Genomic DNA, 19,598 nt, shown 5'->3' on the forward strand with positions numbered 1-19,598 from the left:
GCTCTCCTTGGGCGGCGGTTCCCGCGAGGAGGCCGCTCCCCGGGCACCGCGGTGCTCTCCGCCTGCCTGTAACCTCAGCATCGAGGTTGGCCCGGCGGCGGCACGCGCGGCTGGGCGCTGCTCGTGAGCGCTGCTCGCAGAAGGCACCGCTCCCTGCCTGCGCCTGGGGCTGAGACCGAGTGAAAGGAATCACAGACGTGGTTGGTTGGTTTCTCTAATAAATGCTTTGAGACCTTTTCGTTTTTTAATAGAATGTGTAATTCAGCAAAATGCAGTTTTACAGACTGCTTTTTTGTAACCACAGAAAGTACTTGTCTCGATCTTTGTTGTTAAGGCCATTACAGACAACAGCGGTGCTACAGTAGCTACCATCGCTTGCTAAGTTCTTACTTAAAAGACCTGTGGATTTTGGTGAAGAAAAACGTAAACCAGCTCAGCAATTATGGTGTTCTTGGGCAATCAGAGATTGTGATTTCAGAGAGAGCTCTTTAATGCCCTTCTTCCTTCTTAGAGAACCACACCGAGTAACTCTTAGAAGAAAAAAAGAGGTTTTGTGCTTTAACGCCCCTGTGTTGGGCTCCTGGGGGGTTATCCCAATGTGAAGAAACATCACCAAGTAATGAAGCAGTTTGCAGCAAACCTTGCCCTTCCAGGTTCTTTAGAGGACAATGTTTATCCCAGCAAGTTGCGCTATTAGTGCAATGATTCAGAATCCTCCTGGTCGCAGTTCTTGTAGCACTGACACAGAAGAGCTGCAGATCACCAGGCATATCTTTATTGCTGAGATAAGGACTGTGCTCCCACATTTCTCCAGCAGTGTTTCAGGCCTACAGAAAGCATGTGATAAGCATGCAGCTAACCAGCTTGGCCCGGGGCTGCCTGCAGTCAGCTAAATCTGTTCTGAAAACGCCTCCCCAGATTTGCTGGTGCAATTAAATGAAGGGGGGCTGTGTGAGAAAGTAGTGATTTTTGTGATCTTTTCCTACTGTCTTTTAACCTTCATGTTCATTTGAGATTAAAACTGATGGATTGTTTATTCATGAGGGAATACAAGCACTGTGAAATTGCTTTGGGATTTCTGAACTTGATGGAGTTGGAAAACCAGCATGCATGGTGAGGAGGCACGGGGAACTCTCACCATTTGGGTCCTTGCTGGCAGAATCCAGGCGGGAGGCAGGAAGGGTAGGGTGTGTGTTCCGTGCCTGCAGGTGTGTGTTCCGTGCCTGCAGGTGTGTGTTCCGTGCCTGCAGGTGTGTGTTCCGTGCCTGCAGATGAAAGATGATGTAGGGTGAGATGGAAGGAGAGCATGCAGGGTGCTGAAATACCGCATGCTGGGATGAACCTGACATAGAAATCAAGTAGATGTTTGTGAGGCCTTCAATCAGTAAATTGGGTGCATTTCTTGGTGAGATAGAAACAGTAATATTTCTAGATATTTTTCCAATTGTTCTGTCAAAATGTGACAACTTCAGAAATCTGCCATCTGGAACAACATGGGAAGTGTCTTGGAATGGTGAACTAACCAACAAGTGCTCACTTGATAGATTTCCCTCCTTTATTTTCAAAATGTCAAGCACTGCAGTATTGCTTTGAGATGAAAGTAACGAAGAGTATTTTATTATTATTATTTTTTTAATGAATAAGGAACGTTTACTGTGAACTTTAATTTTTATTGACTTTTCTCCACATTTTTCTTAAAAACAAACAAACAAAACCACCACCAAACCAAGCCTGCTGTAGTTGCCTTGAAATGCCTTTATTTAGCTCCTGTACAGTCAGGCTGCACCTCCCGCTGCTGTTTCTCTCCAGCACACAGATGTTGCTGCTGCGGTCAGCCATCGCTCCCACCAGCATTTGCAATGTACAATTCCCACTTGCAGCATTTTCAGTAAACATGGAATCAACTGAGTATACAGAAATAGCTTCTATAAAATTTCCATTAAAAAAATAACAAGTTTTTATTTACAAAGTGTTTGCTACTACAAAGTGATATTTCCTATAGGTTCAAATATACTATTTGCTAATGCCAGTGTTCCTATCAGGAAAGTAAAACTTTGTATATGCATTTTTCTTTATATCTTTCTCAGTGTTTAAAGCACACGTAATGCTACTGCATCCCTTTTTCACTACTCCTAGCCATGAACAATGTGGTAGTAGAAAGTAACACTATTTGATCAGGGGAAAAAAAAAAAAATCAGGATCACTTAATAGCAGTCCTGAAAAAATAAAAATAAGTCACTGTGTAACTTAAAGGTATTTGGAGAATTCAGAAATCCACAGAAAATTATTTAAAAAACTAAGCAACAACTTGGGCTTTCCCAAAGACACAGGAATTGAGCACAAGAGGAGGGAGGAATGTTTCTGCTGATGTTTGTGCCCATGGTTGGGAGGAGGAAGCTGATAAGAGTACCAGGATAAGGAACAACTGACTGAAACTAAGAATTTGCCACCGTTTCCATCATCGTGAACTGTATGCTAGTGCTTCTCCCCCTACCCCTGGCAGGTTTACAGACTTCAAGCACAGCATTAAGACTGTAGACAGTCTTTGTCTACAACAGGCTTCCTTCTTAAAAGTCTTCATGTACTTCACTTAAAATGGTTTCATGTAAGTGGTTTCTGTGTTCTCAGTGGAAAAAGGAAGTATTGGTACAAGGCACTTCCATGCAGAACGTAACAGGTGTCAGCAAGTGCAATTCCAGCAGCACAGCGATGGGGAGCTGCTCAGCTCATGGCTGACACTGGTTTGCCCCTGCAGGGAGCTTCCTTGCCAGCTGTGCAGGGCAGTGCCAGCAGCGTGTGTTGGGCTTGGGTCAGTAGCATTTCTGGCTTCATTCACCACAGGTCTGGTGAGGTACAGGGTCGTCATTTTTTGCATGTTTTTATCAAAACCTCTCTAATCTGAAGTATTTTTTATATATACAACCTGGTTTTAGAGAGAAGGGGAAGTATCTGAAGCTTGTGCAATGGATTTTTTTGGTTCAGCTGGTATTTTACCAGGGAGGTTCTGGGAGATCCAATTAATCTGCATAATGCTGCAACCAAGTTATTAATTGTTAATGTTACATTACAGCGTTAGCAAATCCACTAAAAAAATGGAGACTGATTTTGTGGACTTTCTTTTCTGGTAAACATTTTTATTTTCTGGCCGTTCAGGATAACTGCATGTGATCTGTAAAGTATCTTCATCCAGACACTGCTATGGAATTAGTGTGTTTCACTCAGCCTGAGTAACAGTGTGGGTTACTACCGAAACAGGTTGCAGGGAAAGGCTCGTTTTGTCTTGGGAAAAGTTCCCTGAATACTGCATAGATGAGTTTAATTTAAATCTACAGCTGGGTTTAAATTGTATGCAGCTGCTTCTTGTTAGCTTGTCTGAAGTGCTTAAGCCTGGAAGGGGTTAAGCATTTAAAACCGGCATTTATGAAGTCTGAAAATTAAGTGGAGTACCACATTCTAACCAAGATGCTTTTTTCTGCCCAAATCTGAACAGGGATTTCTGGTTTGTGACTTAGGCAGGTATCCTGAATTATTGGATACTGTCGAAGAGATCTAAGTGGGAAAAACCCATTTGTTCTGGCTGGGTGACCTATGGAGCAGGATGGACTGGGGGGTAACAGTCAGTGCTGCCCAGATAGGGACCTGTGGAGAGTGCAGTGTCTGTGTGAGCAGCTCTGCTGAGCTGGGAGGATGGTAAGGAACCACTGGGAACAAGGTTGGTTGTGGCAGTGTGCCTGGGTCCTGGTAACAGCCCTGTGTGGTCTCTTAAAAACACTTAATACTGAAGTAAATGGACAGATAAGCAGGAGAGAGAATCTATGAACTCTGTTCAAGAAGTTGCAGGGTACTGGGATTGATGTGAAGAACAGCCAGCGGAAAAGTTCTCCCTTTAAGATGAAGTAAGTGTGTAGGAAGCAGAAAGATGTTGCCCTGAAATATGGCTATGATGAGAATTCTTAAAATGTAAAAAATTTCATAGTCTCTTCCCAGTTTCATTATATTTGGTTACTTAAAACATGCTCCTGAAACGGAGGTATTCTTGCAATGAAAATTAGGTTAATGAAAATGCAAATTAGGTGGGTCAGTCAGAAGAGAACTGATTTGTTTACTAAACACTCAACCTTTGTTTTTAAATGAATCCAAACTCATTAGAAGTAAAGTCTTCTCTATAAAGTGCCTGGATAACTTACAGCTGAAAGAAGGCAGCTAATTAGAAAAATGAGTTCTGCCTGGTGCTTAATTGCAAATGTGAGTAAGTTTCAGCCATGCTCTTCATTTAAAGTATTGGGTGTGGTCAGTAAAAGAGCACTTGGCATTTATAACCTTAACAGTCGAGTTCTGAATTCACACATCATTTTATGTATCAACTTATTTGTTTGTTTTTAAAATATGCTGGGTTGGTAGGCCCATGTACATCATGCTGTGTCAGGCTGACTTGGTGTTCAGCGTGAGTCCTTCTGTTGGTATTTTGTATACTCAGCAACTTCCAGCTGGGAATGGGGCTACGGCCAGAATGGAAATAAAAATGGAATGAATGGAAATAAAAAGCTGTGGTGTGTGGCAGTTTAAATTAGATAAAATAGTTACTGCAGCTAAATGGATATTGTTTGCTTTAACCTTCACTCAAATATATGTGCTGTCTTAGATGAGGTGCCATCAAATTAAGAACATTCACATGTAGCAATATAAGTTTTAAAACTAAAATCCACAGATGTTTTATCAGAGTTTCAAATGCTAAAATTATGCTGTCTCCTGCTCGTGATTCTTTCATCTGGTTCGTGATGCTGCTGTGTTTTCCTTAAGTCAAATTTAGATATTTTTTTTTACTGCAATATGTAAAATAGTATTTATACACAGCATTACATTGCTGAATGTATAAGCATTCATAAATAGCATAACAAGGGGCAGAAAGATGTCAAATAGAACTTCTATGAAGATTCAATACTAACTCTGCCTTGTATGAATCACCTTCTGGTGCCAGCTGCACTGCTTTGTATCTGTGAATACTCGGCACAAGAAAGCAGAAACTGTGGTACTTGACTAGAAAATGAGAGAGCCTGTCTTGCTACTGACTTTGATTGTCAAAAATCCCAGCTGCTGGCTGACACAGGGAAGGCTGCTGTGTTGAAGCAGCTGAGCACTGCTGCCACTAGCTTAGTGGGAGCAGCGGGGTTGGTTAGTATTCTTAATCCCTTTGTTGTTCATTAATTACTCAGAGCTTAAGGCAGATGCAACATCATCAGTATTTAGTGAGGTCCTGTCCTGCATCTACCTACATAACTGTATTTATTAATGTCAATTAAGCTCAACAAGAAAGACTGAAAGGCGTGCCTCAGGTTGTACATGAGTGACTTTGGCTGGATAAGGCCCAGAGCTCTCCTGGTTCTCAGACTCCGGTGTAACCACAGGAACACAGTGTAGTTGAACTCCATCCTCAGCTGTAACTTGGCACAAAGAATCCTAAGGAAAGAATTTCCTTTTGAAGTTTCTAAGTGTTCTAACTTGTTTTGTCCTCTGTATTCTACTAGTTCAGAAAAATAACTTAGTCTCTGTTCAACTGCCTAAATGTTACATGCTCCTAAGCTGAAAATTAGGAAGAAAAAAAAAAAAGTTGGTAGCTTTGAGTTAGCTAGAGAGCAAGGAGCTGTGCAGGCTGCTGTGCTGATGGAAGCAGACATCAATGGGAGCAAAGTATCACTGAAGATCTTCCTCCCGCAAAGTACTCTGATTGCTAATAAAATACATAATAAATATATTCCATTTCTGGGTCTAAGAAGTTTTTTTTTTTTTTTTTGGCCAACATCTTATAGTTCAAAGTGCCTCAAGCTCAGTTGTTGTTGAATGTTTTGCTGTTTTTACTTTTTATGAGATTTTGAGTGGGAAACGTGAAGAAAGCATACAGGTAGATTTGCCCATAAGGTATTGAGGGGTGAGGAGTAATTACTTGAGAAAATGCTCCCCCCTCTTAAAGTGCCTCAGGATGTCCTGTGTACGTCAGGTATCTTCCATCTGCTCTGTCCAATGGAAGCTGATAGGACAATATATTTTTAAGAATAAAGGCAACTGCCTGTTTAAATGAAGCGCCATTCATGTAGCTAACGGTATGTCTAGAGCATCTTGCCGTCTTACCTCACATTTTAGACGAGTACATTGACTCTCTCTGTGAGAACACAGTTTTCTCTTGGTAAAGCTTTTCTCCGTATAGAGGTAGTGTTACAGATTTGGTTGCAGTGAGGTGGTGTAAACCTCAGCCTGCTGTTGCCTGCGAGCCATGTGCATAGGGCAGTGTAACAGTCTTGCCGGGAGGGTGAATAACAGAGTAGGCATATGGGTTTTTCTTTTTCATTTCTGCATTTGCATATCATTTGTGTAAGCTAGATTGCTCTGCCTTCTCAAAGAAGAGCTGTATGTCTTAAAAATGGTGCTGCCCTGATGTTAAATGCAGGAGTTCAAACCATCTACAAAAGTTTTGATGTGGATGATTTTTTTAATGTGAATATGCAGATGTATTTGTATGCTTCTTGCAGTTTTACCCGTCCTGTATGTAGCTAGGCATGTGCTAACAGCTGTACAACAACCATCTTCTTAGCTGAAGTGCTGGTTCACCTTCCTATCTCGGGCTGAGTGCTTTGGGACACGCTGGCTTGCGTGTGTCTTTGTGAAAGCTGAGGTGGACGCAGTAACCTGCCTGAGTAACGGCTGCAGCAGTCAGTGGCTGCAACGTGCTGCCACTGCTCAAGCAAATACTAAGCTGCCTAATCCTTAAATAACAGAGGCTATGCCACTGAGATCTGACAGGTACTATACTGGTACTTAGAAAAAGGTCAGCTACTGACATACAGTATGAAACTAAGAAGAAATACTTTTCATTTGCCTACCTGAAAATAGTAACTGTGGGGCTAGTTAAAATATTGGACTTTGGAACACACAAGAACTGTACATCTACAGTGCTTTGCTATTATGCAAGGATTTTCAAAAAGGTCTTTGTGAGTGGATGTGATGTTAAACACAGAATATGGAGCCTACTGTTTTAAGTATAATTTAACAGTTCAAAGGGAATTCATGTTGTGTAATTTCAGTTAAATTATTTTAACCTGTTCAATACTAATGTTTTTCAAAGGCGCATTGAGGTGTGTGCAGCGGAAGTTAATGAAAAGCAAATTATCTATCATAATCCATGATGACTAGAATGCGAAACATAAAATTGCATATTGTCAAAATTTATTTTTTCCTAGAAACCTGAACTTTCCATTACCTCACTTGAAAACGTACTGCCTGAGATCCTTAATAGGTAGAGGCCTTTTTGTTTTTGTTTTGCTTTTGTTTTGCTTTTTTAATATACGTGCTATACAGTCAAATGGATTATAATGTTTGAACAGTAAAAGAGAAGTTACATGGGTCTGTCATCCGTACATCACTGTTTCCACTTTTGTTTCCTTGAAAAAAGCTGGTGCAGAGAATACTGTTTCTATGCTGACTGCTTAATAATGGCTAATAATCATTTGTAATAAGGTAGGTTTGCAGTACAAACGAACATACGAACCTTTCCAAAGGAGACAAGCTACTTTTAGAGTATCTAAAATGGATTTAAGCTAATCCAAGATTGATTTAATAACCTGTAATTTATATTACTTTAAGAATCTTCAATACAGCAAGTTGAACAGAAAAAAAGCAAATATTGTAACAGCTCCTTTTCCCTACAACAGTTTTCATACAAGATAGTTTTAAATAGCTTTTTTAGCACATTCATGTGCTCCCTCTTCCTCCCTTCCTACCCCCCCTTTTTTTTTTTTTTTAATTTTTCAAAGGTAGAACATCCAAAAGACAACACAAGAATTGGCTTTTTCTTCCCCATCTGGTAAAGATATGATGAAGACAGAGACTTGAAACAGAATATCCCAAAATGGAAAATACAAACTTGATGTTTACTTTTCCAAATCTCCAGGGACTTTGTTCTTTTCCTTGGTTGTAGTTGATAAAAAATAGCACTTTGCTCTGTGTCTGCATGTCACTCTGTTCAGTTATAAAAAGTTTCCAATTTCAGCTTTGGATTAATTTATTTTGGAGCTTCCATTTTGCTTCACTGAACACAGTGCAAACCAAGGCAAGGAACCTAAGTAAAATCCAAATGTGAGCTCCCATTAAGAATATATATGAGCAGCATTTTGCATATCCATTTTTACTGTCTTTATTCTGGGGACGAAGGATCATCTTCATCTTCATCCTCTTCTTCCTCATCATTGAATGAGCATGGAGTTTCTCCCCGTGATTCAGAGTAGCGTGATGTTGCACTACTGGACTGCTGACTGCTAGGGGCAAGAAACTGCCCAGTTGCTAAAGCCACTTCAGTATCCAAACACAACCCTGGATTCTCACTATTAAAACAACAGAAATGTTAAAAGTTTAGAAGATTTCTCATAAAGCATTAAGCTTTCTTTTTTGCCTCTATTTTTCCTTTAGGGCAAGAAATGATGTCAAAAAAGAAACATCCTAAAGCTTTATCTTAAACAAGGCTAATAGTTGTGAAAATTGCTGAAATATTGGAAAATAGCCTAAAAAAAGATAGGCTTTTTTCCCCCCCCTCTTCCCCTAAGTGCCTAGTAGAATTGCTCAAGTGGAAAGAAGGACTTGGGGATGTTGGTTGATGCTTAGCTGAATGTGAGCCAGCAGTGTGCCTAGGTAGGCAAGAAGGCCAATGACATGCAGGCTTGTATCAGAAATAGTGCAGCCTACAGGAGCAGGGAGGTGATTGTCACCCTGTACTCAGCTCTGCTGAGGCTGCACCTTGAGTGCTGCGTTCGATTTTTGGGCCCCTCAAAACATGAAAGACACTGAGGCCCCAGAATATGTCTGGAGAAGGGCATGAAGATGCAAAGGGTCCTGGAGCACAAGTCTTGTAAGGAGCAGCTGAGGGAGCTGGGATTATTCAGTCTGAAGAAGAGAAATCTCGGGGGAAAGCTTATTGCACTTTACAACTTCCTGAAAAAAGGCTGTGACATGCATGAGGGTTGGCCTCTTCTGTGTAACTAGTGACTAGAGGAAATGGCCTAAAGTTGCACCAAGAGAGGTTCAGGTTGGATATTTGGAGCAAGCTGTCCAGGGCTGTGATTGAGTCATTGTTCCTAGAGATGTTCAAGAAATGTTTAGATGTTGTACTAAGGGACATCGGTATAGTGGGGAAAATACTGGTGGACTAGATGGTTGGACTAGATGAACTTGGAGGTCTTTTCCAACCTTGTAAAAACACGAGGGCTTGGAAGTGATTCTATTCTTTTGAAACAATATACATAAAATAACTAGCATGTTCAAAATGTAGATTTAACCTTTCAAATACAATTAGTAAAGAGGTCTTTCACAACTGAAAATCAAGCTTAACAGAAAACGTCCTATGTACTGCATGTAAATGCTATGAACTAGTGAGGTCACTGAAAGTATACAAGAATCTATTAATAGCCTTGAATAAGAAATGACTTTAATTACCTTGATTTTGAATCAGATGTGCCTCCTACTATCTCTGAATGTGAAACTGCTTGTGCTGAATTTGAAAGTAATCCTCGGTTCATCCATGACAATCCTGTAGACATATCTAGAAGAAAGTATAGCTGCACTCATTATGGCTACATAGATTTTTTTTTTTTACAGTGTTCTACTTTGCATTCTGTTTGCAGTTAGGATTCTGCATTTATTTTACAAGAGAAACTTAGATTGATTTTTATACTGTAGATGTGCTCTTGCTTTATCAAAATGAAATATATATTCTCCAGTGTTTGTAGGTACACTCAGGCCTCGCTAAGCCCTCAGATGCAGAATTGAGGTTATTTGTATGAAATTTTTCCTACTGAAGAGAATATGCACTGCAGATGAATCCAGCTAGCAGCTGTACACTGCAGTAGGACAGCTATTCAGTTTTGGAGTGCCTTATGGAAACTACAGATACAGATTTTTATTTTTTTTATTTTGCTATGAAGTTTGGTGAAGGTATGAATGGAACTGTAGTCATCAGGAGTGCAGGCCACCAAGACACTTTGTTGTTACCTGCAATTGTTTTGTAACAGATAACATATTGTTATTCCTCTTATGTATGCTTTCTCATCTGTATTACTGTTAAGCTTTGGTCATGAGATTTGATAGTGCCCTGTTTAGCAGAGGTATGTTTTAAGCAGGTTGCTTGTTCCCCTGCAGCCACATAAACTGGCTCACCATCCATTGGGATCTACTGGCTCCCTCATGTTGTGCTGTGCTGCATAGACCTGTAGCAGTGAGGTTAAATGACATTACAGAGCAAAGGAGAGCAAGGCTGATATTCCTTCAGAGGGTCTTTGAAACAAGACAGAAAAGACTAAGTGGCAGTGCTAGAGTCAGCTACGAGGCCTGAATAGATAAGAATGGTTGATTATGGACACAGCTGGATGATTTTCATTAAGACTGCCCTAAATGCAAGCTTAGAGTTACAAAGAACATGTTCTGACATTTTCTTCCTGTGTTTGCAGGGGGTGGCCAAACCATTTGGTATGACAGCACTGTATTTAGATTAATCAAGTGGGTTAGAAATGTATCACAGAGTTTTTTTCCTGGCCTTTTGAAAGGGTGTACCTGTACCTACATGCTTAAGTAGAAGAGTATGCTTCCAACAGAAGAGTAGCAAGTCACTGCTAGTTATTTTGAGTTTAATTAACATTTTGGGATAATTGCTACCTTCTTCTTGAAGAGAAGGATGGAAGAAGGCATGAATGTAATGCACAAGACAGAAAGAAGCTTCAAGGATACATGTCCTTACCCTGTGCTTCCATTGCCTAGTTTTCCTAAATGCTAATTTCCAGTTGGGCTCAAAGGAGACAGGGAAAATAAAAAGTCTGTGCAAGATGGAGAGTGCAAGAAGCCACTCCCTGTCTGGAAGGGACTGCCAAAATACAAGCCTGCCTGTGATTACAAGTCTTACTACATCTGGTAGAGTAGCTGCACATATGAACCTGGGAGGTAAGTTTGAAAAACCTTTCCAAGATGATGGAGTTTCATCTAAGAGTGGCATCCTTATTATGAACTAGGCATGTACTTGCAGCAGATAGATTTGGTAGAAACTTCTATTTGACATGAGAATGCTCTAAAGGAGTACCTTCACTAGCATTTAGTAGTTAATGCAAAAAAGTAGATAAGTGTTGCAGAAGATTATTATTTGTGGTAGCAGTGGTAATGAGAAGACAGTTGGACTAGATGATCCTATAGGTCGTTTCCTTGTGATTCTATGATTGCTGGTACCTGAACAAGCTTATTCATTTGTCAGTATTCTTATCCGTCATTCCGTCTCCAGCTTGTTCTCTGGTCCAGGCTTGTTATGTATGTAGACTGCAAAGCACTTCATGCAGAGGAGAACAAAGATGTATCTTAATACAGAGAACCTAAATCACACCACTTTGTCTGCTGCTTTAGTAGCAATACACTAGAGCGATGCTGTTCCCACAGCTCTCAATGCCTTACAATTTTTATTTCCTTTTTTTTTTCTCATCTGTAGTCTCATTTCTGGAAGTGAGGACTCAACTGACAAAGGCAGGCCTTTGGTTTTGCATTAACAGTGTCTAGAGTCTGTACAGCTTAAAATGCACAGGATTTGGATAGTTGTATAAAAGTTTATGCTCATCTCAGTCCATGACATATTTCTGTCCTTCCACTACTTTCTCATTCCCTCCTTTACCCTTCGATTATTCTGGTCTAAGCCCTATGTGCTGAACAGTCAGAAATTCCTCTGCCAAATAAGAACCTATCAGGTGTGAGGCCCTGGGATGCTATCTTAAAGCTGGTGAAAGTGTAGTATTAAAGAAAACGTTTCTCTTTCCGTAATAAGAAGCTGGCAAGTGGTTGTAGTGCATTCTGTTATCTGTCCATTACTTTCTCTGGATTACCTGCTTAGCTAAAGCAGCACTTCCATGTTAACTTTTACTGTTGTTCCCTTCTGTGGGGAAAAAAAGAGATGTTAAGGTGGTCATGTCAGCTTTGGAAGTATGCACTGTTAGCAAAGAATAGAGCAATAGAAAAATGTGTTCAAAACACAGCCTAAGATGTATGGATTCTCTTTCTACATGGTGTTAATATGCCTCAGCTTCTGTTTATTGTAATGGCAGTCAAGACACTTGAAGATCACACTACTATAGTTCTTAAAAAAAAGTGTGTGTGTATGTATGTGTATATGTATACAAAAACACACATATATATACTGTGGTTTTGGTGAAACATCATGAAACCAGTGGAAAAATACAATATTACTTTTTATCAAGTTAAGCCACTTACAGAATGGCTAAAATATATACTTCTGAAAAGGACATGCACTAAGGTTTTGGTGGATATGGTAACGGTTCAGCAGTTCCATGCAAATTATATGGATGTTGAGTGCAACTAGAAGGCAAGAAGCTACTATGTTTAGACACGTTAGAACAGGACTGCTTTCACGAAGGCAGCTACTCTAGGAAAACTTGAATCTCAACTGTGATAAATTTACTCAGTGAATAAAGAAGAGACATGCTTTTGATTTGCTTTTCTTGTATAGTTGTATTTGTAGCCTGTGTACTTAATGGGCCACCCTGAGAGTGTGAAAGTAAACCACCAATTCCAGAAAACCGTAATTACCCTCACATTCACTGCTCCTAAAATGGAAGAAACAATGCCTGAAAACTGCCCAGGTTAAAATGGCAGGTTATACTGAACTGAGATGTGTAATCAGGCAAATGTTGGATTTCCAAATATTGTACAAAACTTTTAAATCTTTTCCTTATGTACCATTAACTCTCGATTTGCTTTGTGTAATTAAGTTGCAAACAACAGAGAATACATCTGTGAATGTACTTATTCTAACAATGCATCATTTCAGAGGCTGAAGCAGCTACATTTAACCCATGTTTTTAAAGAATACAGTATCTGCATTTCAAGTAAAAGCACAGATCAACACCTTTCCTATTAAAATTCAAGACACTTCTGGCTGCTGCTCTGCTGCTACTGGTGAAACAACCCTCATCACAGCATTCTTGCAATATGCAATCTTATAATCTGTTTTAGCTGTTAGTAGTTGTGGTTGTGTGTTTTTTTTTTTTTTTTTGGAACAGAGTATGTCTTGTTTCTTCCTTGTATGGGAATGCTGTGGTTGTCTGCCTGTAGTGCTTTCAGTAACAAAGTCACACCAGCAGTCCATTGGTGTGGCTGATGTTTCTTCAAAACAAGTCAATATGACTTATTAATCACTGATTTAGCTATGTAGGTTTTTTTTTTTTAATTTTTAAAATCTAGTTTTAAACTGAAAAGAAGTAACAAACAACTCTTTGAAACTTGAAGAAATCCTATTCTCTGAATATGCATGAATGCAGGATTAAAATTAAATAGAAAATTATTTTGCTCTTCAGGTCCATTAAGAAACTAAAAAGACTTTAGCAACATTAGAAGACATGGTTCTGCTCCTGTACTTTGTTTTGACATTGGTAATCTGTGATAAATAATACTTACTGAATCAAGCTGAAAGAATTCTTACTTTGTTCCTTGTGAACTATTTTTTTTTTGTTGGCACTGGTGCAGCATCAGACAGGTGTGTAATTTCAAGAGTGAGTGAAATTAAAAGATGTATTCTGAATTTTAAAATATACAGAATAAATGGACTAGGAAAAACAAGTATGTTTTGATTTAATATAAACACATTTGTGGTAGTTTGAAATGTCAAGCTGCATAAAACGTATTGCTTTTAGTGAATACATTCACAAACAGTGAATTCTGATTTATTTTCAGCAATTTTTTGACATCATATATTTTAAGGACCTAATGTGGATTCCTCTTTGGAATCTCTTGCTTTTCTCACAGATGCTCAGTTCTTAGATGGCATGTGCTGGCCACTTTTTATCTAATTATCACAGCTTTACGTAGTAAATGGGAGTATAAAAATGACTGGCCAAGATAATGAAGAGAGCAGGAGAACCCACAGTTCATGTACTTAAGAGCATGCACACAACACTGAGCACATCCTACATGGACAGAGATACGGTAAGTCTTAGCAGAGCTCACCCACCTCCAAGTGTGAACGCAGCTGGATCACATACAGGGTTAAACTCAAGCAATTCAAGATGCTCCTTTCCTCTCTTTCCTTCCTCACTTGGGAAGAGCTCCCTTCTTCCAGTTTGCTCTTCCACACATACACAGTTAATTCAAAATGAATAAAAACTGTTCTTTTAGTGTCACTTCAGTTACTTAAGATATAATTCCTTCATATGGCAGATCCCTTGAAAGTTTATTGTCACCAGCCCCACTGGTTTTCACTTAACTTCAAACATAACATACCTATGTAGGTTAACATCTTTAAATTTGCTTTGGTTAGCTAACGGTATGATTTTGATAAGGAACAGCATTTAAAAGTGACAGTTAACTTACCTGTGATGTAGCCTTCTAAAGCTTTTGGCACCAGAGATTTTGCAGTTCTTAGGTCTTCAGCTGAGCATTTGCCTTCCTCGAGCCCAAAGGACATTCCCATTCTCTTCAACACCTCATTGTCATCGTGAATCTCAAAAGTGTTATCGAAATTGAAGAGGTACTCAAATCTGCATTTAAGAAGTTGAAGTGAGATGACTTAGAGAAGTACGGCTTTGCTTTTTTCTTCCTTTTTTTCTGTGTATGGGTGTGTGTGTGTGTGTGTGTGTGTTTTCATTCATTATCTGTAAAGGGTCTTTAAGAAAAAATAATTTCTTTCCTGCTTCTATGACAGGAATACCTACAAAGTTTAAAATGGTACTTTGTCAATTAAAATGACTTTACCATTACAGGAAGAAAGGCTAACGTTTTCTACATCATTAAACAAATTCAAAGGAGAGTAAGAAGGTCTTAACAGACACAAACATTCACTTGTACTAAATCCAATACTTTTAAAGGTCATCTGCAGCTCCGTCACTATAGTAAGTATTTTGTTTTCACTTCTTTTATTTTTAACTTTCTATTCTAATCTGCAACACTCCTCCTGTGAACTGACCTATTTACTTTGTTAGAGTTTTGCTTTTTGGATGCATTTAGATGCAGCTAGCAGAGCAGTCTGGTCAGACTTCTATGTTCAAAATCTAACGTTTCTGCTACAGTATTCTCAAAATGTTTTTTATTGCATGTGCAAGTGCAGATAACAATATAAACTCAAGTGAGCTTTATTGATGGCAGGGATATTTAGACTAGCCTTACACTATCATCACAAGCTATTAAAGGCACAGACAGTGCTGGCTGCTCCAATGATTACAATAAAAGGCTGGTTCAAAGGAACTCGTTTTCTGCTGACAGAAGCTCCATCTCCAGAAAACATCCTTGATAGGATCTTTAAAATGTAATTCTGAGGGGTGGGTCTTCATTGATCTGAACTCTTACGTCATCTGTGGATTTTCTTTATTCTATTTTATGCCTTTTTTAAAAATATGTTTGAGCAAGTTTGGAAAAGTTGTGCCTTGTGTGTATGTACAAAAGTTGTACGTAGAAATGGAAAGAATCCGTAGAAAGGAAAAATCCAGTGTGTGACTGTACCTTTAATTGGTATGGTTACTTTCCTGCTGTCAGGACTGGTGTGGCTGAAGTCATGCAACTATGTTTAAACAAAGGGGATGGGAGACCAGTGTCATGTTGAAGTGGCAAGCTGTGTAGTAATAACTGATTTCAGCTTTTGAGAAGGTACTGTCTGCCTCAAGTTTTATATGGTGTTTCTTGCTCTTTTTCCTAATAATTACTAACAATGTTTTGGCCATCAACTTCTGTTCTTACAAAATGATCTACTGGGCTGCTATCTTACCATTCAGTGTTAAACCCAGGTTCAGAGGTCAATACTGTAATGTTTCCAAACTTTACCTCTCCCTCGGAAAGTGTGAATTTGATCAACAATAATTTCATCTGCCACTGTGTCATCTACATGCATGTCATTCTTATGTCATCATCTACTAGTTAAAAACTAACACTGACCAAACCGCTCATTTCCTTGAATAACTTGTCTTATTTTTACCAGTAGTATACTGGTATACAACATCTGTTGTTTCTTTTCACTAGAATAAACAATAATTTGGTTTGCTTTTTTTCCCCCCTTAGCATTCAGCCTGTTATTAAATTAATGAGTGAATCTTTTGTCTTCAGTCATTTATTTTAAGGTCTACTGTGGAGTGGCCTGGTGATGTTAACCAGATTACCTTGTTCCATGTTGAGTGAGACAAGAAAACTACTGTGCACCAGGTAACATACTACCCACCCAGTCTATGTACAGGACATCTAAATCTTTCTAACATCTACCTATTATTTGCGCTGCTGATTGGTTAAAAACAAAAACCAAACTAAATCCCCAAACCAACACAGAATCAAGAAACAAAACAGTGTCATGTTTGCCACTGTGTTCTTTTGGCACTACAGTAATTTCAGGAAATTGTTTGACTTACACTATACAGTAGGTTTTAAGTCAGTATTAAAACAATGTTTATTTAATTACATGTTCTTTTTTAGTTACATGTTTTAGTAATACTGCTTTGGGCATGTTGGTGGTAAGCTACATGACAATGCATACTAACTGACTGAGTACAGTTCAAGACTGCATTTATATACCACAGAACAAATTCTGTAACTTACAGAAAAGCAAAACCACCTGCTTTCATCTAGTCGACTAGTTATGATTGGATTAACAGTGACATAATAGTACATTTCACTATCAGCCACATTTTCACAGAATGAAAAGGCATAAGCACCCTAAAGTATCTAAGTGGAGGGTTTTTCAGGTAAACTGAAGAATGCAACTTACATTTCAAATTTCTGTATCCTTTAGTTCCTTTTTTTCCCTCAAAGAGTTAAGTGCAAGCTTTTTCCTATTGAAAAAGGTCAAGAGATGTCATCTCTTTCAACGCTGTTATTACCTCTTCTGGGCTGCTACTTTTGCCTAATGGATCACATCACCTTTCTGACTACATACATTTAGGAGGAAGAATTTGGAAACACTACCAAATGACTTTCTAGTGCTAGTATAAAACTTGATTCAAGTCCTTCTGTCCTGTGCATGAATGCTCCTCGAAATGTCAGCCTTAAGTGTCTTTTACAACAGTGAAAGTCAGCTTGTTTTAACTAGCAGTTGTATAAACAATGCTTATAAACTTTTTCCTGTTACTACTGTAGTTGGATTAAACATGAAAACACCAAACTGAGCCAAAACACCCATGAAATAAGTGACTGTAGGAAGTGTAAATGCACTATTACTTTACGAAAACTAGGGAAAGCTTCTCACACTTGTTCAGGGAATAAGTCCATAGAGAAAACAAAATTCTAAAAGTTGATTCCACAAACACTCACTTGTCACTTGATATGCTGCAGTCAATAACAGTTCTCTTGCTAGTGTTGACGATTAAGAAAGGCAGCTGTATTGTGGAGTTTGAGGCTGGGGGGCCTTGATTTTGTTGTTCATTTTGCTGATTTCTTTGTACCAAGTTTTTGAATGCTATTTGCTGCAGAAAGAAAGGAAAAGCAATCGCTGAATGAAGACATCAATGTTTCCAGGAACTGGAACTTTACAGCTCTTGTCTGCCAACTCTCAGTGCCTTCAGTAACATTCTATCAGGTATATCTCCCTCACATCCCCCCAACATGAAACAATGGAGTGTGTAGTGGAAAATGTTTCCTCACCACTTTAGAAAAAGCTCTGCAGTCAGACATCTATCTTCTCTGTTATTCTATATGTGTAATTACCTCAGACTAAGAGCTACTTAACATTGAAACAAAAGTTAACAAATTACTGCATTCTGCCTTTCTCCTGATCCATACTTCCTTCCCCTTCTCATTCATCACCCTCTTTTTCTCAAACTCAAAGCAATACATTTTGAAATTCTCCATTTTCAGCAGGTGCTGTTTGTGACACCAACCCCTCTCTACTATTTTGCCATGTTGGACCATGCAGGAAAATACGTGGTTTTAAGAAACGTTATTTGAGGGATTGGAAGTCCGTGTACTCACCCACTTTGAGGTACTATTTCTCGTACTTACTTAGGGGGAAGATGGATAGACAAAATCTCTAAGGACTGCTCAATCACTTGAAAGTGAACATAACTAAGAATGTAATTGCAGTTGTAGATAGTAAGGGTAGGGCAAATCCGTCATTTTCAGACCAGTAGTTGGAAATCTGAGTTGTGTTATTTTAATCAGGATAATTTTATGTTGATCAGAGAAGCTTCTAATTTACTAGGTGAGTTGGAATCAGAACTGTGTCCTAAATAGGGGGAGGATGGGAAGCCAGCTATTTAGTTTCCATGAATATTAGCTGAAAACACTATCATTGTCCTTGTACCAGGGCGGAAAAAAAAAGCCTTACTGCCAGTAACTTCATGCAGAAGTTTGATTGCATTTAAATAGCGAATGCCCATACATAAATGTTTTTATTTAACAATGCTCCTAACTGTACTTATAAAATGTTACTTTATTTATAAGGATGCATTTGAAAATAAATTTCTGCAAACAAAGCAAAAATTCAAGTTGCCTCTAAGTCGTCTTGTATGCTTCTCAGAATCTACAAGAGCTGCATTTGCCAGTCTTTCATTCTTAGGATCCAGAAATTATTCTCTCCTCTAGAACAACCTAGTATGTACTTACCCACATACAGCTGCAAATTTCATACTATTTTTTTCAGTAGGAAATAGTCAGAGAAGGTAACTGGGGGCTTGGAGTTGTTCCAATTTCCACTAATGTTTGTAGCTTCTGCAGAACTTTACAAAATGGCTGTGACACACAGATGCAGCACGTTGCTTTAGAATAGATAAAAATGAACCAGGGCTTCAGAGTAAGAGGTTCCCAAGTTAGAAACTTGAAAGATCTCAAGTATGAAACTTTTCCTCCCTAGTACATCATAGCTAAAGAATTTAAGAGGTTCTAATGCATTGGATTCTTACTGGTTAATTTCATTTATATTAAATAAGATAATCACACACACACCTGCAGCAGCAGTTCCTGTAGCTGGGCTCGCTTCTCTTTTATCCGTTCAATCCGCTTCTGTTTTTCTATCTTAAAATACAAATGCATCATGATAATTAATCAGTTACCTTGTCTGCTTCGTTGTGCCAGACTGAACAGGTTTTATAGTGACATCAATGTGCTGAACACCTTTACAAAAAAACCCTTTTTATTACTAAGTGGTGAATTCCAGTGTACAGTAAGCAAATTTTAAGTCTTTTCAGCCCTACCCATTTACTATATATATCATATATTTACCGTATACTGATTTTTTTTCAGACAAATCATGTTGTCTCATGAGTATTTTTAAAAAAACAGGACTGAGAAACCACAGTGTCTTCCCCTGTCAACAGTTTTACCTTCAATAAAGAGCCAGCAATAAAGACAATAAATATAACCTGAAGAAAAAGCTGTCCTGTACTGGACAGACCACTTCCCTCCTCTTTTAGGACAGCTAATGTCACAAGTATTACAAATACAATGCATGTTAAGATATATTTACAGATAGCTGCAATGGGATTTTGCAGCAAATGCAATAACTTGTGCTTTACATTTATGGGATGTTTGGCCTGAAGCAGAAGCAACATGTGTGCACATAAATTCTGGCCTGCAAAAACATGGTAACTCTTTGCCTGCTGAAA

General features: G+C 38.8%; 1 protein-coding gene and 1 long non-coding RNA gene across 4 annotated transcripts; one reads left to right on the plus strand and one right to left on the minus strand.

Moving 5' to 3' along the window:
* Positions 1-2,194: 2,194 nt before the first annotated feature.
* Positions 2,195-19,044, minus strand: LOC100541107 (transcription factor Dp-2). The gene is made up of 5 exons (XM_010716405.3): positions 18,940-19,044; positions 17,311-17,462; positions 14,395-14,561; positions 9,478-9,583; positions 2,195-8,372 (listed from the first exon to the last, which is right to left on the minus strand). Exons 1-5 carry the CDS (start codon positions 19,027-19,029, stop codon positions 8,186-8,188), a joined length of 702 nt encoding a protein of 233 aa, XP_010714707.1. The 5' UTR covers positions 19,030-19,044; the 3' UTR covers positions 2,195-8,185.
* LOC104912549 lies at positions 13,744-17,944 on the plus strand. Of its 3 annotated transcripts, XR_002118436.2 has the most exons (6): positions 14,506-14,598; positions 14,784-14,912; positions 15,553-15,663; positions 16,117-16,212; positions 17,469-17,575; positions 17,854-17,944. It is a non-coding gene; the product is annotated as an uncharacterized LOC104912549 (long non-coding RNA). The 3 variants fall into 3 exon arrangements; XR_794732.3 differs by lacking the exons at positions 14,506-14,598; positions 15,553-15,663 and adding an exon at positions 13,744-14,010; XR_004160928.1 differs by lacking the exon at positions 15,553-15,663.
* Positions 19,045-19,598: the final 554 nt, after the last annotated feature.

This window comes from Meleagris gallopavo, chromosome 11 (genome assembly GCF_000146605.3).
Source record: "Meleagris gallopavo isolate NT-WF06-2002-E0010 breed Aviagen turkey brand Nicholas breeding stock chromosome 11, Turkey_5.1, whole genome shotgun sequence".
Lineage (NCBI taxonomy): Eukaryota > Metazoa > Chordata > Aves > Galliformes > Phasianidae > Meleagris > Meleagris gallopavo.

Coding starts and splice junctions, on each gene's coding strand:
- LOC100541107 (XM_010716405.3), bottom strand. CDS start 19,029: ATGATGCATTTGTATTTTAAGATAGAAAAACAGAAGCGGATTGAACGG. Junction 9,584..14,394: donor TTTAGAAGGCTACATCACAG/GTAAGTTAACTG, acceptor ACTTTCTTCTAG/ATATGTCTACAGGATTGTCA. Junction 8,373..9,477: donor ACATCTGATTCAAAATCAAG/GTAATTAAAGTC, acceptor TTGTTTTAATAG/TGAGAATCCAGGGTTGTGTT.